The sequence below is a fragment of the Heteronotia binoei genome, chromosome 5, assembly GCF_032191835.1.
Source record: "Heteronotia binoei isolate CCM8104 ecotype False Entrance Well chromosome 5, APGP_CSIRO_Hbin_v1, whole genome shotgun sequence".
Lineage (NCBI taxonomy): Eukaryota > Metazoa > Chordata > Lepidosauria > Squamata > Gekkonidae > Heteronotia > Heteronotia binoei.
In genome coordinates this window covers 106324556-106351274 of record NC_083227.1, presented here as the reverse complement: position 1 = coordinate 106351274, position 26719 = coordinate 106324556, and the positions used below count along the sequence as shown (strand labels likewise).

Genomic DNA, 26719 nt, shown 5'->3' with positions numbered 1-26719 from the left:
TTGATGGTACTTTTCACCTGGGCACTGCTTTGTGCCAAAAGATCCTCAGGCAAGAGTCCCATTCTTTCTAGGTTGAACTTAATGTTATGCATCCATCTTGGGTAATGAGGATCTTGAATGATTAGAGGAAAAAGGCTTTTTTTATTAGTAGTATAGATCTTAAGCCACTGATACGCAGGTATTCTATCTTCTGTTCTCATTGACCCGTTTCAAGACATAGGGGAGCATTTGGAACACCTAGGAGTAACTGTAAAATATTACAGAGGAATTTAGACTGGACCTTATCAAGAGCATGTACTCTGAGAGAGACCAAGGAGGAGCTCCTCGCTTGAACAAGTCTAACATTAAATTAAGTCCTTGCTCATTTTGCCATGCAGCTTTCATTAGGGAATCAGAGCATTCACCTAGTGCTGGAACAAGAATTTAAGAGCACTAGGTGAATGCTCTGATTCCCCTGACAAAGCTCGTATGGCAAAACGTGTAGGGACTTTGTAAAATAAAAAATCAATCATCTATCACCTGGCATTTCTCCATTTTGTTCTGTTGGCCCTGATTTGCAAGACATAGCTTTGTTTGTTTGTTTATTTTCATTCATAGTCAACCTTCATTACTGGGATGGAAGGTGGATTGCAATTGCTATAGAACTGTTCAGTCAATCAGTAAGTAATTACAAAATGTGATAACATTTAAATAACTGAATATAACAGCAAAGATAATAACTGAATATAACAGCAAAGAATTTTTAAATAAAACAATACTATTCAGTCAGTAGCAAGAAGATAACAAAATATGACAGCAAAGTTTCTCAGTAAAACTGGCACACACACACACACAGCCCGTCACCCTAAGCAAATGCCTAGGTCCAGGCATATTAGACCACATCCCCTAATATTAGCATATTAGGTCACACGCTCATTAGCATATTAGGCCACACTATCTGGGATAATCACGTGCAAATTGAACTGGTAGTAGCTGGCTCCCACCCCCCACTGCTGCCATCCCTCCCTTCATGTGGAAACTGCAGCAGCTCCCAACACACCTTTAAAGGCACTCACATACCCCAGCAGCAGTCCTTCACTGCTGCACAGTACCGTTCGTCCGCATGATCCTTGCCAGCCAGCTGGGCCCCAGGGAGGCCACCACGTGGCTTGACTCAGCCTAGCAGTCCCCAAGGGCCAGATCAAATGATATCGAGGGCCACAAATAGCCCTCGGGCCTGACGTTCCCCACCCCTGCTCTACAAGAATGCCCTCTGGAACACAGAGTTGTTACTAGAACTCCATTTTTTGTTGTTGTTGCTGCATTAGCTTACTTCAACAATAAAGTTGGATACAAAATCACCCCAGGCACTTGAACAAGTCAAGAAACAGTTTGACCTATTCAAAACCCCATATCTTTCACAGAATTAGCCTTCACAATCACCATTAACTTCATTTTGCAGGATTCAGTTTCAGCTTGTTTACGTTTAGCCACTCAGCTACAGCAGTTGGACATTAGTTCAGAGATTCTATAACATCCCTAGGTGTTTTGGATAATATCAGCATACTGATGGCACCTTATTCCAAAACCACAAATGAGCAGAAAGCTCTAGGATTAATTAGGCTTCCCTTTTATCCAGGACTCAAGCAAACTTCCTTAACAGATTGTACTGATAGCTTTGATGGTAGTTGCCAGCCTGCAGGTCATTTGCTCCAATAGCCTAGCCTTTCTCTCTCCCTTTTCTTGCACCCAGCTCAGCCAGATCTTGCAAAGCAGTAGTTAAGAGTGTTGCAGCAAGATAAAGCAACCTTTCCCTCTCTTAATTCCTGTTCCTCTTTTCCACATGTTTCTCATTCATTTCTGTCTTCCTTCACTTAATTTTTCTGTATCCTCTCCTTTATTTTCACTTCTTGCTCTCAAGACTTTCTCATCCCTATACTGTTTGATAACAAAATGTATTTAAGAGGAGTATAAATATATATTATTATTTGTTAATATTATGCTGGGTACTAAGTACATTGCACTGGTTCTGCTGCGCTTGCAAAAATGCCCCCTCTTCAGTTTCTACTGTGAAGATTCTCTGGTTTCCTTTGGAAACAATGGAGGAAGGGAGCACCGTCTTTGAAGCACATTGTGTTTCTTAACATCCAGTCTGCTGAGGCTTATAATCACCATTTTGTGATGTTTTGGCTAGTGTTAGTTAGTAAAAGTTAATACACAGGCAGACTCCTGGCTCTCAAAAATGCCTTGTAGATATTTAAGAGGGTCATCTCTTGGGATTCAAAATGGAGAACAGAAGCCCTCCCAAATGCCTGCTTAGAATATGAGTGGTACAATGGATTTTTCCCCATAAGGTCACAGTTGAATTATGGCAACCCTGTAGGTTTTTTAAGGCAAGAGACATTTGGAGGTGGTTTGCCATTGCCTGTCTCCATGTTGGCCCTATTTAGCTTCTGAGATCTGATGAGATCAGATTATCTTGTGGTTATCCAGGTCGGGGCTAGGCTGAGAGCAATGTGACTGACTCAAGGTTACCCAATGAGTTCCATGGCATGAGTGGGGATTCAAACCTGGATTTCTCAGATCCTAGCCTAGTACCTTAAACACTATACCCCACTGGCTCTTGTGATGGAATAGCATGTTGGAATTTGATTTATTTCTTTTCTGGCATGATTATATATATGTGAAGTTAAATACAATAATTTTTTCACTATCTACATTTCTTTTCTGGCCATTGAACACAAAGTTTGGGTCCAGTGGCATCTATAAGACCAAACTTTGTTTTGCTGCTTCAGACCAACACAGCTACCCTCTTGAATCTATTTTCTGGCCATTATTATTATTTGTTCTATTTCACAGTTATTTCATGATTTTGTCCTATAGAGAAGGGGCATGGATGGCCTCAACCTCCCTGATCTTGTCAGGTCTCATAGGTTAAGCAGAACCGATGTAGAGGCAGGCAACCACTTCTGAACATCCCTTGCCTTGAAAACCCTGCGGGGTTGCCATAAGTCATCTGAGCCTTGATGGCAAAAGCAAAAATTAAATAAAGGGGGGGGGGTATTAAAAATTATCTGCCCTGGGTAGAAAATAGGATAGATATGCCATTGCCCATAAAGAACAACAACAACAAAATATTCTTGACTGACTGGGGTGGGGGAAATTCCTCAAAACTGAATATGCCATAAAGAATCAGGTATATGTTAGAGTGCTGAACTGTGATTTAGGGGAGTTGCTGAAATCATTAATGAGCCAGGCTATGAGAATTACCTGGGGATTTCAGTGGAAGGGTTTAGAACCTCCGGAACACAGCATCACCACTAGAAATTAACTACTGTTTTATAATTGTTTTGCTCAGTCTACATTCCAGGATATAAATCTATAGCTGTAGCATGTAATAAAAGATCTAAAATGTTTTATGACAGTGAAAACCACAGTCTGAATTAGGACATTGCAAACCAGGAATCAAGAAAGGGTTTTCTGCATTTTTTATAATTGAGAGAGACATGCTAAAATCAGTCTTCCCATTAATCATGCAAGTATGTAAATTTTTATTTCAGCAAAAGATAAAGGAGAAAAGAAGCTTTTTGGTTTTGCTTTTACACCATTAATGCGGGATGATGGGACTACTCTTTCAGATGATATTCATGAGCTTTATGTTTATAAGGTACCAACATTCATTATTACTCATATATAGTTTATCACTACTCATGACCTGCCATCAATTTGTTCCATACTTTGCTGTAATTGTGCATGAGTAGATGTGTAATGGCTCACATCACAATGTCAGAAAACAAGTACCTGAATGGACCATTTGTTATCCCTTGAGGGGAGGAGGACTCTGTGATACTATTTGGTTCTTCTTCCCACAATCACCTGGAGCCAGGAAACATATTGCATTTTCCATCATCGGGGGAAGGAAGAGTCCACCCTCAGTCTTTTTCCTGCCTCTGCATGAGAGATCAGTGGATTTAGAGAGCTCACAAGAAAATTTTTATTTTTAAGGAGCTTCTTTGGTTGTACTTTGTTTTCCTGTTTCCATGTGTGTGCCTTTCCCTTTGTTTAAAAAACAAGCCAACTTTGTTCTTCTGGCTTTATCTTCCCCAAGGCTGTTTGTCTTTTGCCCACTGCTTCAGTCACAGTGATGTCTGCAGCTAAGATCTCTGACCATGGGATCTCCTCCAAAGGAGAGTTGGGGGAGGTGATTCCCAGGCAGCAGAATAGGAAATTCCTGCAAATCCCCTTGCCCAGTCATTCTGCTGTGGCAGAGCTCCTGGAGAGTTTCTTCCAGTAAACAGAGCAGAAAAGATCGTTCAGTCTGCAAAACAGGTTCACTGTGTGAGATCAATTGACTTGATGATCCTAGGATCAGAGCCGGCATGTCCATTAGGCAACATTTGGCAATTGCCTGGGGCTTCGGCCCTTAGGGGGCGCGTTGTTAGTGTTCTAACCCTTGGCAGCTCTACAGGCGCAAAAGACAAAGCTTTATGCAAATCGATGCCCACCCCACAAGTCTCCCATCCCTTCTTTTTCGATGCCCCCATGTTCCCCAGCCTGGTTTTAGTGATACGGTGCATCGAGTAACTTAAAATTAATTATAAGGTCTTGGGCAAAAAGATATTTTAAAAAAGAGGGGAAGCAAAGGGGGTGGGGGAGAGGAAGGCTGCGCTGTTCAGAGGGGTTGGGGTGCCCGGAGGATTTGCTGCATGACGGTATGGCTGGCCCACTGGAGGCTGTGGGGAGGAGAGGGTCTCTCAGGGGCAGGGATGTGGAAGGGCCAGGGCGATCCTAAACTAACCAGAGAGGCAGCCTTCAAAAAACCCTTGATGTCGTGTGGGGGGTGGGACTTGGAAGGAAGGGGGAGACCTCTGCTTCCACTCCCATGTCCCCCACTAGGGGGGACAACCGCCTCCTGCCCTCCCCCAGGCTGGATTGTACTGAGCCCCCAGGCTGTCACAGGCTGAAGCAGACCGGCTGGCCGGCTCGCTCCTCCAGGGCCAGGCTGGCTGCATCCAAAAAGTCCCCCTCAGCAACTCTCATTGGCCTTGCTCGGGGTCTCCCACAGGAAGATTGCATCAAGTGGGCTTGGGGGGGATCGCACTTCACAACAACAACAGCAAAAGATTTCGTATCTGGACTGTAGATAACAGACTGTAGAAATAAGGTGTTGAAGGGGAAAACCTGAATGCAAATTGGAAGGTGTCAAATAACATATCTGAATCTTCCTTCCTTCTATCTTCTTGCAAAGTCTTTGATCCCTTCTTTTTTCCTTTCTGTTTCTTCTTTTCCTTCCCTCCCTCTCTCCTTCCTAAACCCACCTACTTAAAAATCGCCCTCTTAGGGCTGGGGAGAGAGTTGGCGGTGGTGGCGCTTGAGAGCGCGCCTGTCTGTCCTACTGCGGAGAGAGCCCCGCCATGCTCCTCCTTTCAGAAATGTAGGGGGGGGGGGCAGGGAAAGAGTTGCCAATTCCGAGCAAGGCTTTTGATTTATCCCCTTTTGAGCAGTGATTAATGCGCCTTAATTAGCCAATCTCCAAACCATTATTTACAAGGCAGGTGGACAAAGGTGGGGGAGGGGGAGTGACTGATGAACCGGCACTTAAAGTCACTTTGAAGTTATGGAGTTGGAAGGAAGGGCGGGGGAGAAAAGAGAAGAGTTCCTGATTCGGGACAATGTTGGCCATTGTCTGCATCATGCGTCAAGTTATTTTTTTTTCTTACATGCACCTCACCCCTCTCCCCTTTTTCAGGACTGAAAGCTCTGCATTGTTTCTGGGTGCTGAGGGGTCAGAGGAACTTGCCTGGCCTCTCAGTGCCCAGAAACAACAGCGCTTTTGACGTCACCTCTGTGTGACGTCATCATGCTTCACAGTGCAAAAAGTTTTCGGGGGTGGGGTGCACGTTGGGGTTCTGCCTCAGGCGGCAGAACCCCACATGACGGCCCTGCCTAGGACATCTGCTAGATTACAAGATTGCAGCTATTGAGACAGTCCCTTGGGCCTGGGCACATGCTTGGGTACTTAAGTGGTTGTGATTGACATATCAAAGACTCCTAGCTCTCCGAAAGCATATCAGAGTCAGCATCGGTTGGCATCTCAGGAAGGACCTTCTTTGGTGGCCAATCAAGAAACACTTGTTTGTAGGCAAACCCTTCCAAGTGACGACAGACCTATAGATCACAATAGATGCCAGCCTGATGGTTTGGGGAACCCATTGCACACTGGGCCACTTGCAGGGGACCTGGTCCCATCAAGAAGTTTCCTTCAGTATCATTCTTTTGGAACTGCATGTAATTCATTTGGTACTTTTCCACTTCAAAGACCATTTGTCTCAATTGATCATATGTATACAGACAGACAATGGTACGGCTAAGGCACATGTGAACCACCAGAGAGGTGCCAAAGCAAAGAAGCTGCAGCAGGAGTCAACTATCCTCATGCAGAACAATATCTAGCCTCTCTCAGAGTAGAACACATCAGCAACATGGCAAATGTTCAAGAAGATTGGCTCACTGAAGCAAAGAACAACTCGAGAGCCAGTCTTCAGGCCGCAGCATGAGCTGAGCTGCTGGGGTCTTCCCCAGCATTTTATTGAGTAATATCAGATAATCACGAGTCACTGTCTGAGGTGGATAACTGAGCTGTACAAAGCTGTTTGGTCAAGGCATGTGATGTGCTCGAGAGCAGAGACCAGATAACCATGTTTACTGTCCTCAGTATTTTTCCATGGGCAAGCACAAAGTTTGCTGTGCTTTGTTTCCTACCAACCATCTGGGTGTGCCCGAAAGGTCAAGGAGCAAGGCAGAGCCACTTCAGTTCACCACTCCAGGCTGGACCAGGGTAAGTGGTCCCTCAGCCAGGAAACATTCCAGTTCCTGGTTTTATATTCTGTCCTATCATGCACAGATCTCTTTGCCTCCCCAACTAATGCCAAGACACCCATTTTCTCAAGACGCCAATGTCAGCAAGCAGAACAAGTGGATGCTCTGATGTCCCCTTGGCCATTGGGCCTTCCTTATGCTTTCCCCCTCATACCTTTAATTCCAAAGGTTCTGAACAAAATGAAACAGGAGGCAGAGTTAATTGGCCAGGCCCCATTCTGGCCCAGGAGACCTTAGTTTTCCAGCCTTCTGAAATCATCAGTTCAACCTCTGTTGCCCAGTATGCTAACCTGGGGTCCCATCTGTCATCCATACGCAGCTTGGCTTCATCTGACAGAATGTAGATTGAGTGGCAAGCGCTGATCACACAGGGGTTCTCTGATCAGGTCATTCAGACTATGATGGTGGCCCAGAGAAGCTCCACTTCTAGAATTTACAACAGTTCTTGGAAGGCTTTTGTCAAATGGTGAAATACCTACAACCAGGTATTTCAGGATCTTCCTCAGGTATTGACCTTCCTACAGGATAGAGTATCTCAGGGTCTAAGAGCAAGCACTCTCTGTTGCCAGGTGGCTGCTCTGAGCACCATACTTTCATCACACACAAACCTGTATTGGCATATAAAATAGAGGGTCAGCCAGGTTACAGATTAAGAGAGTGCAAAATCCATACGGAATAAAATTAGGATTACAAGATAAAAACAAAGTAGCCACATAGTGAAACCTGATACATAGTACTACTTATCAGGACGAGTAACCATAGCTCTGTAAAAAAAACCTTTGCTACTAATTCAGTTATTTCCGGATGAGAATTATCAAGCAAAAAAAAAGCACCTTAAAATCATCAGAGGTCTCTAAAATTTGGGCCAATATGGGGTATAAAAGATTCCATACTTTCATCAGTTATCGGTGCACTACTCTCCAGGCCCATCAGTGAAGAGATTTCTGAAAGAAGTTACTTTGTCTCAGCCGCTCTAAAGTCCTCAGGTGTCACTCTTGATGACTTCATGTTGATCTTCTTCGTGGTCTCTGTGCAGTCCCACACATGGGTCTTGCCGCAGGCAATGAATCCATTCCTCGGAGTTCCAATAGCTCGCCTATAGCGCTTTTGGCGTGCTCCCCTCCCGCTCTGGGGAGCAGGCAGCGACTGCGCATGCCTGGAGCGGGGGGGGGAGCGCCCATTCCACTCAGTTTCTTCCTTTCCGCCGCCCGGACAACACCTTCCTCGCTGCGCTCTTCCTTAGCTCGTCTTCTCCTTGGACTTCGCTCTCTACTTCGTTTGGTATCGCTTTCTTTTCCCCCTTTATTCGTCCTAAAAAAAAAAAAAAGAAAATACACCGTTTCTGCGCTTTTCTCTTCCTTTTCCAACCCTTCCCCCTTCCCTTCCCCCCCCACACCGTCCGGAGCGTATGGAAGGGAAAGTTACTTTCAAAAAGTGTAGGCACTGTGGAGCTAAAATCCCCACCACAGACGGCCACAGTCACTGCCTTTTCTGCCTCGGGGAAGGCCATCGAGTCGACGCTTGCCCGTATTGTGCGAACTTCGGCAAGCAGGCACGCAAAAACCGCGCTGCACGACTACAGGCTTTCCTCTTAGAACGGTCCTTGCGGGCTATGCCCACTTCCGACTTGCCGCCTCCCCCACTTCGAGCGGGAGATTCGGCTTCCCCGGCCGCGCCTCAGTCTCAAAAGACGCACAAGTCCGGGAAACGACCTTCGAAGCACGCCGAAACTGGCCATAAGTCTTCGAAAAAACTGCGTCATTCCGAATCGGAGTCGGCGCCTAAGAAGCCTCGACATTCGGATTCGGCGCCTAAGAAACCTCACCATTCCGAATCGGCTCGCCATTCCGAATCGGCAGACTCGGCGCCCATAAAGCCCCGTGACACTACGGCCTCGACCTCCATGGCTTCGACTGCTCAATCGAGTTCAGCTCAACCACTCCTGCCGCCCGAATTGTCGACTCCTGTAGATGTCATCACCGACATGCCTCGGCTTACACCTCACACCTCCACGGCTGTGGAGGTGATTCCAATTCGGTCTCGGTCGCCCTCCGTCCACAGCGTGGTACCTTCAGAGATCCTTGAACCCGACCGCACCACCGACCCGACACAGGCCTACCTACGCCCATCTCTACGACCTGATTCCTTCCAAGATGTTGCGGTTTCCCCGCTGTACCGTGAATCGGCAACTCAAGTCTCCTCCCACCGGATTAGAATCCGATCACGCTCTCCGCGTAGCCGCCACGACTCCGGTTCCTCCGTCTATTTTGAGCAACAAGATTACTACTCCAGACGGCGATATGAATACTCTCCTTTCTCCAGATCGCCTTCACCGAGACAAGGCCGATCTCGCCACCATTCCGGTTCGTACTCCGATTGGGACGTCCATCATAGATACCAGGAGTCCGACCCTTACTTCCATCGTGATGCCGCTACTCCACGGATCCGCTATGGAGGCTCGCCTCGGCCTCGTTACGCGCGCCCAACTCGACGCGAAGACTCACCTCAACTCCATTTTGACCGCCCCTCTCGACTTCGTGACCCTCGAAGTCATTTCGAGTACTCACCCAGACTCCTTAACCGCCTCCTATCATCGGAACAAGAGGCTGGCCCCTCGCGTCAATGCCGGGAGCTCCCTTGGTACCGAGACGTGGCTAAATCTCGTACTGCTTCTGCCACTGTATCCGTGGCCCCGGATTCTCGACTTCGGTCCCCTTCCAAGACCTCGGAGCCTACAGCTCCCATCTCGGAACCGATCATTCCTCCACCCTCTCCCTCCACGGCAGCCTCCTCCTCGGGCAGAGAGTCCCCAGCCTCTTCGGATTCGGAAGACCACTCTCCATCTCTTCCTTCCGATCCTGCACAACAGCTCCGGCTCTCTCCTTCGGATGCATCCAAGGCGTACCTCAACCTAATTACTTCGATGGCTGAGGCACTGAAAATACCGCTCCAGGCGGACTCCCCCAAGGTGTCGGACATGGTACATGACTTGGTGCAGTCCGACTTTCCGCCCGGGTCCTTGCTTCCAATGCTACCGGTGCACTTGGAGGGTCTTCAGGAGGCCTGGGACAAACCTGCCTCAGTACCCCCCACTTCAAAGAGGCTGGACTCCCTCTATCGCGTCCATGCCCCCGATGCTAAGTTCCTAGCCTCACATCCCGCTCCGAACTCTATTATTGTTCATTCGGCCATGAAGACCAAACCCTCCAGACATCCCACGCCTCCGGATCGTGAGGGAAGAAAATTAGACACTTTGGCAAGAAAAATCTTTACTCTAGCTTCCACCAACTCGAAGCTTAACAACTACCTAGCATACTTCGCTGCTTATACCTTTAATCTGGCGAACCAATTTACACCACTCATATCCTCGCTTCCTGATTCCTCTCAGAGAACAGCCTCAACCCTGGTTTCTGAACTCTCCAGGGTCTCCAAACAACAAATCAATTCAATTCGCCATGCGGTCTCCTGTTCCTCCCGCGTCTTCGCCTCCTCAGTTGCCTTGCGTCGTCACGCTTGGCTTAGATCCACTAATCTGCAACCCGACATCAAGCAGAAGATAGAGGATCTTCCCTTCGACGGCCTGGGCCTCTTTCATGCCTCCACTGATGAGGTCTTGTCTTCCGTTGACGACGGTCGTAAAAGGGCCAAGCGCCTAGGAGTATCCCAACCAGCTTCACAACCGTTCATTCGCAAACAACCTTGGAAACCATCTTTCCAAAGACGCCAACGTTCTCCTAAGCAGACTGAATACTGGAAAAGAAGACCTGCACAACAAAAGCCTTCTTTCCAACAAAGACAGCGCTCTCAGCAGACCAAAAAATCATCCCTCCCTACCAAGCAGTCTCTTTGACTTCCCCATTCAGTCGCCCTACCCCACGCGTCTCTCCCCATTCTACAGGACTTGGAGCTCAATTACGACCGACTCCTGGGTCCTCACCATCGTACGCCTGGGGTACGCAATCGAGTTCGCTTCACTACCTCGCCACCACTACTTTGTCACTACCCCCCCATCCCATCACCTCCATCAGGAGATTCTGGACTTGCTCCAGAAAAGGGCCATAGAGCCTGTTCCCCCCCAACATCGGGGAACGGGGTTCTACTCAAGGTACTTCCTGGTCCCCAAGAGGGATGGAGGCAAGCGTCCTATTCTAGATCTTCGGAAGCTAAACAAATTCATCGAGTACAGGAAATTCAGAATGATCTCGCTGCAGTCCATCTTGCCCTTGATTCCAAAGAATTCCTGGATGGCTTCCCTAGATCTTCAGGATGCTTACTTCCATGTAACAATCCGACCTCAACATCGGAGATATCTCCGGTTTGCGATGGGCCAACATCATTACCAGTATGTTTCCCTACCATTCGGCCTCTCCACTGCACCCAGGGTTTTCACCAAGTGCATGGCGGTGGTGGCAGCTGCTCTACGGATTCGAAACATCACAGTCTTCCCTTACATAGACGACTGGCTCCTCATTGCACCAACACCAAATCAGCTCGAGTCCAATCTCCACGCAGCACTTCTCCTCCTGTCTTCTCTAGGCTTGAGGGTGAATGTCACCAAATCGCACTTCACCCCCACTCAGCATCTCAACTTCATAGGGGCCCATCTCCGCACCTCTATACACCGTGCCTTCCTCCCAGAGGACCGCGCTCTGACAATCATCAGCCTTGCCAGGCTGGTCCAGCTACAACCTATCCAATCGGCCCTAACTATCCAACGCCTTCTAGGCCTGATGGCCGCTACTACAGCAGTCCTACTCTTCGCCAGGCTACGAATGAGACCACTTCAGCTCTGGTTTGTACGTGCCTACCGTCCTCATGTGCAACCTCAGAGCACCCTGCTCACCGTTCCCAGGAGAGTCCTTCCTTCTCTCACTTGGTGGACCGTCCTCGACAACCTCCTCGAGGGCATGCCGTTCCTACCAACTACTCCAACGGCTACCGTGACAACAGATGCCTCCATGTGGGGATGGGGAGCCCACTTAGAAGGCAAGACTGTCAGAGGTCTCTGGACTCCTCAGGAAAGGACCTGGCACATAAACTGTTTAGAACTGATTGCTGTACACAGAGCTCTCCAATCTTTCCTCCCTCTCATCGGGGGTCGCCACATCCAGATCTCCACAGACAATATGGCAACAGTCTTCTATGTAAACAAGCAGGGAGGCACCAGATCTCTTCGACTGTGCCGCATAGCCATACTGCTCTGGGAATGGTGTATCAAACACAACATCCATATGACTGCCATCCACCTCCCAGGTGTAGAGAATGTTCTGGCCGACTCACTAAGCAGGCTACGCATAGACGACCACGAATGGTCCATCAATCTGACCTACCTTCGTCGGATCTTCACGTGCTTCGGCACTCCCAAAGTGGACGTCTTTGCCTCCAGGGACAATGCCAAATGTCATCGCTTCTACTGCAGGAAGGGCAACGATGCCTTCCTACATCTCTGGAGAGGTCCCCTTCACTACATTTTTCCTCCAACCCCCCTACTGACACGGGTGTTGACAAAGGTCGCACGGGATGGCACGGACTGCATCCTTATCGCACCGTGGTGGCCATGGCAACCGTGGTTCACCAGACTTCTGCAAATGTCACAACACACTTACCGCCGCCTTCCGATCGTGGGAGATCTCCTGTCGCAGGCAAACGGCCAGGTACTTCATCACAACCCTCGGGTTCTGGCCCTCACTGCCTGGAGAATACACTCGCCTGCCTCTCCACCGAGGTAACCAATATCCTTCTCAACGCAAGAAAGCCTTCCACCAGACTTTCCTACCAACGCAAATGGAAGCGCTTTTGCTCCTTCGTCGCACCCTATCAGCTAAGACCAGAATCAACACCTCTAAACCTGATTCTAGATTATCTCTTATCCCTGCAAAAATCAGGCCTGTGCTACTCTTCGCTTAAAGTACACCTCTCTGCCATCTCGGCATTCCATGACACCATTGATGGCAAGACGGTTTTTTCTCACCCCTTATCCAAATCCTTCCTCAAGGGAATGCTGCACCTACATCCACCTGTTAAACCGTTTGTTCCAACGTGGAGTTTATCTCTTGTTCTTTCCTGTCTAATGAAGACACCCTTTGAACCCATGGCGACAATACAGCTCAACCTTCTTTCCTGGAAGACAGCATTACTAATAGCCCTTACCTCTGGTAAGCGGGCAAGTGACTTATGTGCCTTCCGACATGACCCTCCCTACACCATCTTCCATAGGGACAAGGTTGTCTTACGACCGGACCCTACATTCCTCCCTAAAGTTGTCTCCAAGTTTCATCTGTCTACTTCCACCTCGCTACCAACGTTTTTCCCTAACCCATCAGACCAAGGGCAGCGATCACTACATTCTCTGGATGTCAGAAGGGCGTTAGCCTTCTATCTGAATCGTACACAACCTTTCCGTAAGGACCCTAACCTGTTTGTGGCCTACGGTAAACCTCGCAAAGGACACAAAATTTCTACCCAGAGACTATCCAAATGGGTAGTTAGTGCCATCAGGTTGTGTTACGAACTGGCTAAACAGCCTCCTCCCGAAGGCCTTAAGGCTCACTCTACTAGAGCGGTCTTGACGTCTTCGGCCTTTCTACAAGGCGTCTCTCTAGAGGACATCTGTGCGGCTGCATCGTGGTCCTCTCCTTCCACGTTCGTCTCCCATTATGCTTTGGACGTTCGTGCGAGACGAGACGCTTCCTTCGGACAAGCAGTCCTCCGATCCATCTTCCACTGAAGTATGGTGAGTGCTTTTGCTTCTGCCCCTAAGTCTTGGTGTATGATGTGGTATTTTTATGTGACTAACTATCTTTTTTTACCAGCACCCTCCTCCAGGTTACTCAGCTGGCTAGTCACCCATGTGTGGGACTGCACAGAGACCACGAAGAAGATAAACAGGTTGCTTACCTGTAACTGATGATCTTCGAGTGGTCATCTGTGCAGTCACACACGCCCACCCAGCCTTCCCCGCTGCTGGCCTCTTGTGATTGTTATCTAACTTTGTACAGTGTCTGTGTCAGCGACGGCTGGAAGAAACTGAGTGGAATGGGCGCTCCCCCCCCGCTCCAGGCATGCGCGGTCGCTGCCTGCTCTCCAGAGCGGGAGGGGAGCGCGCCAAAAGCGCTATAGGCGAGCTATTGGAACTCCGAGGAATGGATTCATTGCCTGCGGCAAGACCCATGTGTGTGACTGCACAGATGACCACTCGAAGATCATCAGTTACAGGTAAGCAACCTGTTTTTCTTCAGGCTCTAACCAGTCCTCCATTTGAGCCTCTGAGGGAAGTTTCGTAAGTTCCTTACCCTGAAGATACTTTTCTTGGTAGCTCTTGCATCAGCACGATGGGTCTCAGAAATAGGTGCTCTTTTCATCAGAAAGGGCTTATTCATCTTCCATAAGGACATGGTGGTTCTGCGCACAGATCCCACCTTCATTCCCACAGCTCCTTGGAGATTTAGTTGCTGTCCTTTTACACAAAGCTGTCTCATCCTAGGAAGAAGAATTGGCATTCGCTTGACCTTTGCAGAGCATTTCGTATTCATATTAAAAGGACTAAGCCATTTAGGAAGTCAGATTCCCTTTTTGTGGATTTTCATCCAGGAGTCAAGAGGGAAAGGGTTCCTAGGCTACACTAAGCATGTGGCTAAAGGACTGCATCTCCTTGGCATATGAATTTCAGGGCCTTCAAATCCCAGGGGGATCATAGCTCATTCAACAAGAAGTGTTTCTGCATAAGCACCATCTGGCACAAATGTATCCATTGCAGATTCTTTCAAGGCTGCTGCCTGGACCTTGGTGTCAACATTTATCAGGCACTACAAGATGAACTCTATTGCTGCAGAGATTCCTACAGCAAGTGGTCTAGTCCTACTATTATCTCTATGTTTGGCAGTCAGATGAAGTTGGTAACATCCCAAGAATATCAGAGTGTCCTTCTCCCCTTGGGATATAATGGAGCATTGGACTCCTTGTGAAGGTTCCTTATTCTTGAGGGCAAGGAGGACACGCTGACCCCACCCTAGTTTGGGTGGTGGTGGTCTCTGTTCAACCTATTACTCTTCCCAGAGGGTGACTGACTACCAATCTTCATGTTCATTGTTCTTTCACTGTTCTAACAGTTTATCTTTGTGGACTGTTATCAGCTCTGGAAATCTCCTGACTAAGGGTGGGCTCCTCCCCCGTGATGGAAAGTGCAATAAATTTCCTGTCTCCAGGAATTGTGGGACTGAAGCCTCTTATGAGGAATGATTCTCCTAGGAGGTAGACAAACTGCCCTGACCGGGCTGGTGCACAGTTGGGGTCCTCTGGCTGAGGATGACTGGATACCACCTGCCTGGATGGTGGTGCAGAGCAGGTGGACCCAGTTAGTGAAAAGTGGCTGTGGTGCAGCAAGCCGGCTGGCAGATGAAGCTCAGGCAGTAGGTGGCCTGACACAGCAATGACAGGGACATTGCTGCCATGGAGGTGAGCCCAGGGGAAGGCTCCAGTGGGGGAAGGTGGAAACCTGCTCAAGCTGCATGAATGCATGGATCTGTTGCAATCATTTAATGGCCCCCTAGGGATCCCTGGCCCTCAGGTTCAGAACCACTGGTTGTAGGATTTAGAAACAGAATTTTATCAAGGAAAAAATTCATTATAACGCAGAAGCTATTATACAGAAGTTATATGGAAAGCCTTGTCCCCATTTATAAGCCCACCCTGACACAATCCCTTCCATACACAACTGCTGAGCAATGCAGCTATTTTCCTCACCCACTTAGGAAATCTTTTTTTGTTATAGAAAGATGGAGCCAAATGTCAAACAGACCAATAATCAGCACAACCTTTTAGCAAAACCAACCAACCAACCCCCTTTATTTTAATCTGCTTACATTTACTACTTAGAGACATACTTGCTGATAGAAATGTTTATGCTCTGGCATCATGTTTAACAGAAGGTATTTAATACCTTTGGGATATTTCAGCAGAAATGTTTTATTCTCTAGGGTTTTTTCCATGAAGATGTTACTGCAAATGAAAATGTGTTTTTTTTGTTAATAACCATAACATCATCAAAAGTATTTAGTAGAAAACTTTATTTTCTAAAATATGTACTGAATAAATGAGTATTATATCTTACATCTATAGCATATTTTGTCTGTGCATGCATAGAATACATTTACTTTCTTATGTCTGCAGTGTGATGAAAACAGCACTTTATTTTCTAAAATATGTACTGAATAAATGAGTATTATGTCTTACATCTATAGCATATTTTGTCTGTGCATGCATAGAATACATTTACTTTCTTATGTCTGCAGTGTGATGAAAACAGCACATTCAATAACCATGCATTGTACCTGGGTTTGCCGTGCTGCAAAGAAGACTATAATGGTTGTCCCAACATCCCTTCAAGCCTGATTTTTCAGCGCAGTACCAAAGAGACTTTTTCAGTGTCTACCCAGCTCTCTTCAACAAAACTCACACAGAATGGTAAAGTAATTTTTCTTTCAAGGAAACATGGAATACAGGAAGTTTCAAGGATGCTGAATTATTGAGCTGCCAAAAAACAAACATATTTTCCATGTCTTTAGCTATGGGAAATGGCATTCTCTCTCTTTAGTCTTTGGATTTTGCTCTTTAAAATTCTGCAAAATGGATAGAATTCTGCAGAACTGATAAAACTCCAAGAATAAAGAGAAAATAAATCCCAGTTGTAATGGAGTTGTGGAATTTTTTTCCTATCCCTGTCTATCATAATTATATTTTAGTGTGTGTTTTACACACAAAAAGCATAGTACTTAAAACATGTATCTGATGCAGATTCACATTGCAGGGAAATCCTGAATAACTGCATTTCCTTGCAGAATGTCTTTATACTGGCCATGTGCAACTACTATGAGTGTCTTGTAGAGTAGTTTTGAATTATAAGGTTGAAAGTAGATTCAAGGACTAGAGAAAAGAATATTTTAGTTTAAGTACTGACAATCATTAATGGCTAAGTAAGAATACTTGTTCATTTCTCCTTTTTTGAGGGTGTGGGGGTGTCATCAAGGTGCAGCTGACTTATGGCAACCCTGCAGGGTTTTCAAGGAAAGGGATATTCAGAGGTGGTTTGCCATTCCCTGCCTCGGCACAGTGACCTTGGTAGTCTTTGGTGGTCTTCCATTCAGATATTGAGCCAAGCCCACCCTGCATAGTCTCCAAGATGTGATGAGCTCAAGCTAGCCTGGGTTATCCAATCCAATGCCTTTTTGCCATAGGTCATAACACATCAACTATATAGATACAACAAAGCACATATTCCCAGGATGACTGCATAAAAGTCTATAACAAATCAAATAAAATAAATTATTAGGATTCTGGTGTTCATCGTTGTGGCTTCTGTGCAGTCCCACATTGGTATTGTGTGTATGTAGGCCAGCCACAAAAAAGATTTCCAAAGCTTTCTAGTATAGAAGGTCCCTTACTGTCTGGGGCTTTCCACCAAAAGTTACGGAATAAGTTACGGAATAAATAAACCAAAATAATCACAAGACCAAGAGGAGGGGCAGTACTCCCTTAGTTCTCTTTTTGCTGCCATGAGGAAAGTATCTCCAATGCTTCTGTTTCCCCTTTACTTTCTTGAGGCTGAGAATACTTCTTTCTCTCCAAAGTTTTCTTTTTGTCATTAATATTCTAGCAAAGAATAAACTACATTTAAAGAAGAAATGTTTCTAGATTTCCACTATGTCATTATGCCTCAAAAGGGGTCTCTTCAGGATTGTACCAATAGTGGCTTTAAAATGGTGCTGATAAACACCCATTCTCTCTATCTTATCTGCCTTAGGGTTCAACGCAATAGAGCTGCCATCTTTTTCTGTCACTCATACCCCCTGAAGGCATGATTTTTTAGAGCGGAATTCAAAAGAGCTGTTTTGAGCTGAACTCAAAAGAGCACACCAGCCTGCATAAAGGGACCTTCCCCTTCCTGGCAAGGTGTGGTATGACAGAGCCTTGGATTCACTGGCTCTTTTTGAAGGCTTTGGCTGGGAGCCAGCCTGAATAAAGTCACATTCCTCTTCCTTGGCTTTCTCTGCTCTGATGGAAGAAACCTGGAGGTGTGGCTTGTCAGAGCTCTGATACAAAATAGCTCTTTTTTAAGGCTTTGACTGTGATCTGCCTGACTAAAGGAATCCCTCCCATCCCCTGGCTTGTTAGATCCAATGCCTGGAGGTATGGCCTGACAAAGACTGCCTAGCTGAAGTAATCCCTCTCCCTCTCTTCTCTTGGAAAGAAGCTTAGAAGTGTGGCCTGGCAGAGGCTGCCTGACTGAAGAAAACCTTCCCCCTCTCTGCTTTCTCTCAGATCCAACCGGAAGCCTTGAGTGTGGCCTGATGGAAGCCTTTTTTAAAGGCTTAGCTATGCCTGACTGAAAGAACCTTTTCCTGACTGCCCTCAGTTTCAAGGTGAAATCCTTGGAGGCATGAATTAACAGAGTCTTGCAATTCCCTGTGCCTCTTTGTGAAAGGTGGATCCAGGTGGGTAGCTGTGTTGGTCTGAAGCAATAGAACAGTGGGGGCCAAACTGCGGATTGGGAGCCAAGTGTGGCTCTTTCACATATATCGTGTGGCTCTCAAAGCCCTCACCACCCTGTTGGTCAGCTTGGAAGAGGCATTTATCTCTTTGAACCACCAAGCCAAGCCAGCTGGCAGCTTGGAGAATGCATTTAAAGTTAAAGTTGCTTTCTTTCCACTTCTCCCTCTCTCCCCATCTATTTGCTTTCCTTCCTTCCTTCTTGTCTTGCAACTCTCAAACATCTGATGTTTATTTCTTGAGGCTCTCAGATTTCTGATGTTTATTCTATGTGGCTGTTACGTTAAGCAAGTTTGGCTACCCCTGCAGTAGAACAAAGTTAGAGTTCAATGGCACCTTAAAGACCAATTAAGTTTTATTCAGGGTGTAAATATATATGTACCAGTAAGTCTCATTCTATTTTGTCTGATAAAATGTGTGCGCATACAAAAACTCACACCCTGAATAAAACTTGGTTGGTCTTTAAGGTGCCATTGGACACTACCTTTGTTCTTTGTGAAAGGTGTTATGTACCAGAAAAGTATTATGTTTTTTAGTTGGGGTTGTTCGGACCTCTTCATCCCCTGTAGTTTTGGAGAGTTTTGGTGAATTTCCTGTTCTTCTTGTTAGCTGTATTTGGGAGATACAGACTTTTTGTTGTTCAGTCACACAGTTGAGTCCGACTCTTTGCAATTCCATGGACAAAGTCATGCCAGGCCCTCCTGTCTTTCACCATCCTCTGAAGTCTGCTCAAATTCATGTTTGTTACATCAGTAACGCTGTCCAGCCATCTAATCTTTTGCCATCCCCTTCTTCTTTTGCCTTCTGTTTTTCCCAGCATCAGGATCTTCTCCAGTGACTGCTCCCTTCTCATTTGGTGGCCAAAGTATTTGAGCTTCAGCTTTAGCATCTGACCTTCCAGGGAACAGTCTGGGTTGATTTCCCTTAGGACTGACTGATTTGATCTTCTTGCAGTCCAAGGGACTCTCTTCTCCAGCACCACAGCTCAAAATCATCTATTCTTCTGCGCTCGGCCTTCCTTATGGTCCAACTCTCACAGCCATACATTACTACTGGGAATACCATCACTTTGACTATACGGACTTTTGTTGGCAGGGTGATGTCTCTACTTTTTATTATACTGCCCAGGTTCGCCATAGCTGTCCTCCCAAGGAGCAAGCGTCTTTTAATTTCATGACGAGTCATCATCTGCAGTGATCTTGGATCCCAGAAACGTGAAGTCTGTCACTACTTCCATGTCTTCCCCTTCTATTTGCCAAGGTGTGATGGGGCCGGATGCCATGATCTTAGGTTTTTTGATGTTGAGTTTCAAGCCTACTTTTGTGCTCTCCTCTTTCAGCCTCAACAAAAGGTTCTTTAGGTCTTCCTCCTCACTTTCTGCCATTAGAGTGGTGTTATCTGCATATCTGAGGTTGTTGATGTTTTTCCCGGCAATCTTAATTCTGGCTTGAGCTTCATCCAGGCCAGCATTCTGCATGATGTACTCTGCATATAAATTAAATAAGCAGGGTCTCAATATACATCCTTGTCGAACTCCTTTTCCTATTCTAAACCAATCAGTTGTTCCATATCCTGTTCTGACAGTTGCTTCTTGAACCCTTATACAGGGTTCTCGGGAGACATGTGAGGAGGTCTCATGCTCCCATCTCTTTAAGGACTTGCCACAATTTGTTGCTTTAGAGTAGTCAATGAAACAGAAATAGACGTTTTTCTAATATTCCTGTGCTTTCTCCATAATCCAGCAAATGTTGGCAATTTGATCTCTAGTTCCTCTAACTCTCTGAAACCCAGCTTGAACTTCTGGTAGTTCCCAATCTACAGACTGCTGAAGCCTAGCTTGTAGAATCTTTAACATGACCTTGCTGGCATGTGTAATGAGTGCAATGGTGTGATAGTCTGAACATTCTTTGGCATTACCCTTCTTTGGGATTGGAATATAAACTGACCTTTTCCAATCCTGTGGCCACTGTTGCATTTTCCAAATGTGTTGACATAATGTGTGCATCACTTTAACAGCATCATCTTTTAGGACTTTGAATAGCTCAACTGGGATACCGTCATCTCCGCCCGCTTTGTTGTTAGTAATGCTTTCTAAGGCCCATTTGACTTCACACTCCAGAATGTCTGACTCAAGGTCAGCGATTTCACTGTCATGGTTGTCAAGGACATCGAGATCCTTCTTGTATAATTCTTCTGTGTGTTCTTGCCACCTCTTCCTGATCTCTTCTGCTAGGTCCCTACTGTTTTTGTCCTTTATCATAGCCATCTTTTTACGAAACGTTCTCTTGATTTCTCCAATTTTCTTGAAGAGATCTCTTGTCCTTCCCATTCTATTATTTTCCTCTATTGCTTTGCAATGTTCCTTCAGGAAGGCCTCCTTATCTTTCCTTGCTGTTCTCTGAAAATCCGCATTCAGTTGGGTGAATTTTTCCTTTTCACCTTTGCCTTTCGCTTTCTTTCTTTCCTCAGCTATTTGTAAAGCCTCATCAGACAGCCACTTTGCTTTCTTGCATTTCTTTTTCTTTGGGATGGTGCTGATTGCTGCCTTCTGTACAATGTCATGAACCTCCATCCATAGTTCTTCAGGCACTCTGTTTATCAACTCTAGATCCTTAAACCTATTCTTCACCTCCACTGTATATTCATAAGGATGTGATCAAGGTCAAACCTGAATGACCTAATAGCTTCCCCAGTTTTCTTCAGTTTAAGCCTGAATTTAGCAATGAGTAGCTTATGATCTGAGCTGCAGTCAGCTCCAGGTCTTGTTTTTGCTGACTGTAAGAAGCTTTTCCATCTTTGACTGCAGAGTATATAATCAGTCTGATTTCTGTGTTGCCCATCAGGTGATGTCCACGTGTAGAGTCGCCTTTTAGGTTGTTGGAAGAGGGTGTTCGCTATGACCAGCTTGTTCTCTTGACAAGACTCTATTAGCCTTTGCCTGGCTTCATTTTGTTCTCCAAGGCCAAACTTATCAGTTGTTGCAGTTACCTTTTGACTTCCTACTTTGGCATTCCAGTCCCCTATGATGAGGAGGACATCTTTTTTTGGTGTTAATTCTAGAAGGTGTTGTAGATCTTCATAGAACTGGTCCACTTCAGCTTCTTCTGCGTCAGTGGTTGGGGCATAGACTTGGATTACTGTGATATTGAATGGTTTGCCTTGTATATGGACTGAGATCATTCTGTCATTTTTGAGATTGTATCCCATTACTGCCTTCCTCACTCTCTTGTTAACTATAAAGGCCACACCATTTCTTCTATGGGACTCTTGCCCGCAATAATAGATGTAGTGATCCTCTGAGTTAAATTCACCCGTTCCCGTCCATTTTAGTTCACTGATTCCCAAGATGTCGATATTCATTCTTGCCATCTCTTGTTTGACTACATCTAGCTTACCTTGATTCATAGATCTTACATTCCACGTTCCAATGCAGTATTTGCAGCATCGGACTGTTCTTTCACCATCAGACACATCCACAGCTGAGCGTCCTTTTGGCTTTGGCCCAGCCGCTTCACTCTTTCTGTGATTACTTATACTTGTCCTCCGCTCTTCCCCAGTAGCATATTGGTCACCTTCTGACCTGAGGGGCTCATCTTCCAGCACCATATCTTTTAGCCTTTTGTTACTGTCTATGGGGTTTTCTTGGCAAGGATACTGGAGTGGTTTGCCATTTCCTTCTCCAGTGGATCACATTTTGTTTGGGTTCTCAGCTGTGGCCTGTCCATCTTGGGTGGCTCTGCATGGCATAGCCCACAGCCTCACTGAACTGCGCAAGCCCTCTCACCACGTCAAGGCAGCAATCCATGAGATAACAGACTAGTGGTTAAAACCTGCTGAGTTTTAATTCTCTGGTGATCTTGGCTTCGAGCCCTCTTGTTAATGCCTAGTTCTAAAGGCTGACACTGTGTCACAGCAGCCTTCAGTCCACCATCTTGCTGCTGTGTCTCAGCACTGAAATTTAATCCTATTGGTCTTTCAGCACAGGTGCTGTTTCAAGCACAGGCAAGGCTTGCTGTTGCCATTTTCATGGGCAACTCAGAAGTGATCAAATGTATGCTCTTTGGAGGCAATCTTTAGCAGCTCTCCTCTCCTCTCAGTTCTGTGGTAGCCTTCTGAGCCATCAATGATTTTAGAAGCTCCTTAGCTGCTACTGTTTTCAGTAACAATGATAAACCTGCACCTTGAAGCCCAATCTTTTCGTAGGCAATTTCGCCATCAGTTTCTTATATGCCTACACTCCCTCCTCCTAGCAGGGAATGACACTTACTCTCCCCAGGGTTCTCAGTCTCACTGCTGCTTCTAGGAGACAGCTGTTATTTCAACTCGGTTCAAATTGTCTCTGGAGTCACTGTTATGTGACAACATTTGTAATGAAAGCCAGTGTGGTATAGTGGTTGGAGTGCTGGTTGGGGAGACCCAGGTTCAAATGCCATTCTGTCTGAAAACTTGCTTGTGACTTTGGGCTACCACATTCTCTCAAACTTTTGACTCTAAACCTCTGGAAGTTATTGTCATCTTAGGTGCCTCCTTCCCTGTAGTGTGAAGACCCAGCTGTGGGCATGTGTTCCCCAGTGGCTCAGGGTCTTCTGCAAAATTGGTTTGTCATACTACAACTTTCACCTAGAGCACGAGACATACCTTACTTTTGTATTTTATTTTAGTGCAAACACACCATATGGTCATGGAATGCACTGTGATTTTCATTGACTAGCGGACCAACTCCCAGATACTCTGATTGAAGGCCAGGGCTATTTGGCCTTGCCCACAATGAGACATTCCATGCCCTGTCCTTTTTTGCTCCTCTCCTGAGAGGGATCGCTGTCATTGGGGAATGCCCTTCTAATCCCTTGGTAAGGTAATCTGTTCTTAGGTTTTTCCTCCCTCTGGCTGTTTTATTGCACAGATTGTTTTGCAAACTGCATAAGGTTCATTTATGGCACATCCTGTCCATCCTTTTTTTGGACACATCACATCTACTTCACTTTTCTCACATCCACTGCCAACTTTGGTAATTTGGTCAGCTTCTTTCCTGCATTGTAGCAGTATCCTCCAACTTTTCTGAGTAACAGGCACTACTCCTTCACTACCAGATCTTGCACCTTTAAGTGGAAAAGAGACTACTAAGGCTGTCACAGGGTTTTGCCCCTGCTTCTTGTGTTGTTGATTCATTTTTGGCCATTGCTAGGACTCACACTCTCTAAACTTTCCTCTCCATTATTAGCTTTTTAAAGATGTGACAAAACAGAGGTATAAGATTTTTTAGTATGCAGCACTTTGAACTGTGGAAGGAGGACATTGTGGATTCTAACCTATGCCCCCTCCATCCATGAAGTTTCATAAGTGTCTGATAAGGGCCAAGATCCCCTCTCAGGGATTATTTCTCAGTCCTCTTGCCATACAATGCTATCCTTATACTTACTGCTGATGCCAAACATCTGTGCACTTAGTACATTCCTTGAATGTGACTTTTCTTGGGTTTTGGTCTGCTAGGGACCCAACACTAGTTTTATTTGTCTCTCAGACTCCAAAAAGCATTGGTCAGCATCCTCCCACAACCTATCCTTGTGGGTTGGCTGTTCAATTCCACTTTACGTATCATGGCTCTCTCCAAGAGTGCTGTTCCTGCATGTACTTTGGTTGCAACACTTGTAGAGACTTCCCTGCTCCTTTTTAGGTGAATGTCAATATAGGACACTAAAGTATAGTTGAGAAGGTGCTGCTCCATGGTCTTTTCATTTGAGAGCTTCACACCCATCTCCTTCACTTAGTGAGTTTACTAATCTCCCTATGTGGGACTGCACAGAAGTCATGATGATGAAACTGGGTTGGACTTATCTGTTCCTCATTGAGTGGTCTTCTGTGCAGACACATCCCTCCTTCCTGTCCTTTATGAACTCTCTGGTACCTTAGTTTCTTGGGCTCTCCAGCAGCAGCATGGAGAAAACTGAGGGAGCAGCACCCCTCCTCCTGGTCATATGATCATTTTGGTGGGAAAGTGCTAGCAGAAGGAGGGGCATTCCTAGTCTACCAGAAAGCTTTGGAAAACTTTTTCCACTGCTGGCATGTGCAGTCCCGATGTATGCCTGCACAGACCATTCAATGAACAACAGTTACAGGTAAGTGCAACCCTGTTTTTTAGAACAATCTATCACATAACTTTTTATCAAAAAGTTGCCTTCTGTCTGCCAGTGTGGAAAATGCTACCTTTTCCATAACCAGTCTGTCTTTCCTCCCCACAGTAAATAAAAAATTAGGGATTCCTGCTCTGTATGTTACTAATGTACAGTTTTGCCTTTGGGGAAATAAATGTTTACTATTGTTGATTGTTTTTCAGAGGCATCTTATCTTTTACCTTACTTTCTGTTGTAACTAGTGTGTCTTAGTATGTAATAAGTATACCTGTCATTTAATACTTTACAGTGGACCTGCTTGCTCTCTTAAAATGGAAGGCTTATCCAGATCGAATAATGGATATCTTGGGAAGACTGAGGCATGTCAGTGGTGAAGAAATTGTTAAGGTACTGAATCAGCTCTGAGCCACTATTATATGTGGCAACTTTTTAGTAATTTATAGTCTTTGAAAAAGCCAAAAATATTACTTCCCCTGGTTGCCTTTTGTTAGTTGACAGAAATCTAGTTGTTATCATCTTAGCTCTAAACCTATGAAATTATGTTCTGGAAGGCCAGAAAACTATAAAAGTTGAAGTATATATGTAAAAACTAAATTATTGTAAATCCAGTGAGTTCTAGAATAAAAATACCTTTTAATAAATGTATAATAAATATAACAAAAGATCATAACATACAAACTTCTTCTAATTTTAATTGTAAAATAACAGACCAAAATGTTATTTTTTTACAAACTGGCTTCATCAGTGGTCAACCATACAAAATTCTTTCTCACAAATATTTATTTAATTTGACTCTCTTTTTTTTCTACCCTCCACTTGTGCAGGGCTCAGGGCAAGTTTACAACAATTTGGCTCTACAGTATGAAAAACAAATTAAATAATACAAAAGGTAAAGGTAGTCCCCTGTGCAAGCACCAGTTGTTTTTGACTGTGGGGTGACATTGCTTTCAGAATGTAGCTTATTACACAATCCAAACAGCCAGGAAAGCAGAACAGATAGCAGACAGGAGCATGCACACAGCATGCTGATAAAATGCTAAGGTTAACAGGCTTCAGGTGTGTTAATTAAAACAAAAGCAATGCTTAAGGTAACATTACATCACACTGACCGTTATGAACTTTAAAGGTCAGCACCAAGAACTTGAATCTGATCCGGTGTTCCACAGGCAATTCTGTGGAGCTGATTCCTATCTCAAGAATACATGCAAAACATGCAGTTTCCCACAGTAACCTAAAAATTAATACAAAAAACAATTAGCCCAATTTTTCCCGTGGTTTCAAAATTTCCTGAAAAGTTACTTCTCTAGCTTTGATCATGATGATATCATATTTCCCATTTTGTACTACTAGTTATTATTGGAGGAAAGAAGAGGACATGTAAGGCTGAGATGGGGTGGGAGCTACACATCCTCTATGGCAGGGGTGTCAAACATACAGCCCACGGGCCAGATCAGGCCCGCAGAGGGCTCCAATCAGGCCCTCCAGCAACTAGCTGTCATCTGCTTCATTTCCCTTTGCCTGCTTTTTTCGGTCGCCATTTTGTGTTTCCTAGATAAGCCAGAGCTGCAAAGCAGCCTTTCCCTCTCCCCCTTCTCTTTTCCCAAAGAGAGGAGGAGGGAGGAGCAGCCTCAGCCAATGAGGGAGCTTGGCTCTATAGCTCTGCTGGTTGATTACATTTGCCAGGCTCAATTTATCACTCTGCAGAGCTACTGAGACAAGCCTTTCTTCCTTCTAATGAATGGCTGAGGCTCCTCCCCCTCCTCCTGCCCTGGGGAAGGAAAGAAAGAGCCAAAGTGTCACGGCTGGGGCCGGGTCAGGCAAAGTCCAGAGGCAGGCCGAGGTCTGTAGCCAGCAAGCAGGAGTGTCCGAGGTGCCAAATCCAAATCGCTGTGCAAGTATCGCAGGTCCGAGGTCCAGAAGCCGAGGTCAGGGAGTCCAGAAGTCAAAAGCCAAAGTCAGGGAGTCAGGAACCAAAGTCAAGCCGGAGTGGATGCTAGAACGTCAGGGAGATGACTAGTTGCTTCCACAAAGCCTCCTCCCAAAGCCCACAGCTATATAGCCCTCTGCTGGCTGTTGCCCATTTGGGCTAATTGCTGGCTCTGGGAGGCAGCCAGGATCCTGTTACAACTCAAGCATCCTTGCTCTTAGGAGGGCCAGAATCCTCTCAAAACTCAGGACTCAGGGAG

General features: G+C 45.7%; 1 protein-coding gene across 11 annotated transcripts in view; it reads left to right on the top strand.

Moving 5' to 3' along the window:
• DOCK3 (dedicator of cytokinesis 3) overlaps positions 1-26719 on the top strand; it is a 340630-nt gene that overhangs the window by 167368 nt on the left and 146543 nt on the right. For all 11 annotated transcript variants that reach the window (XM_060240011.1, XM_060240010.1, XM_060240016.1 and 8 more), the window contains exons 17-19: positions 3540-3646; positions 16149-16320; positions 24823-24920. In XM_060240011.1, coding sequence (XP_060095994.1) covers positions 3540-3646; positions 16149-16320; positions 24823-24920 — 377 coding nt within the window. The remainder of the gene's footprint in view (positions 1-3539; positions 3647-16148; positions 16321-24822; positions 24921-26719) is intronic.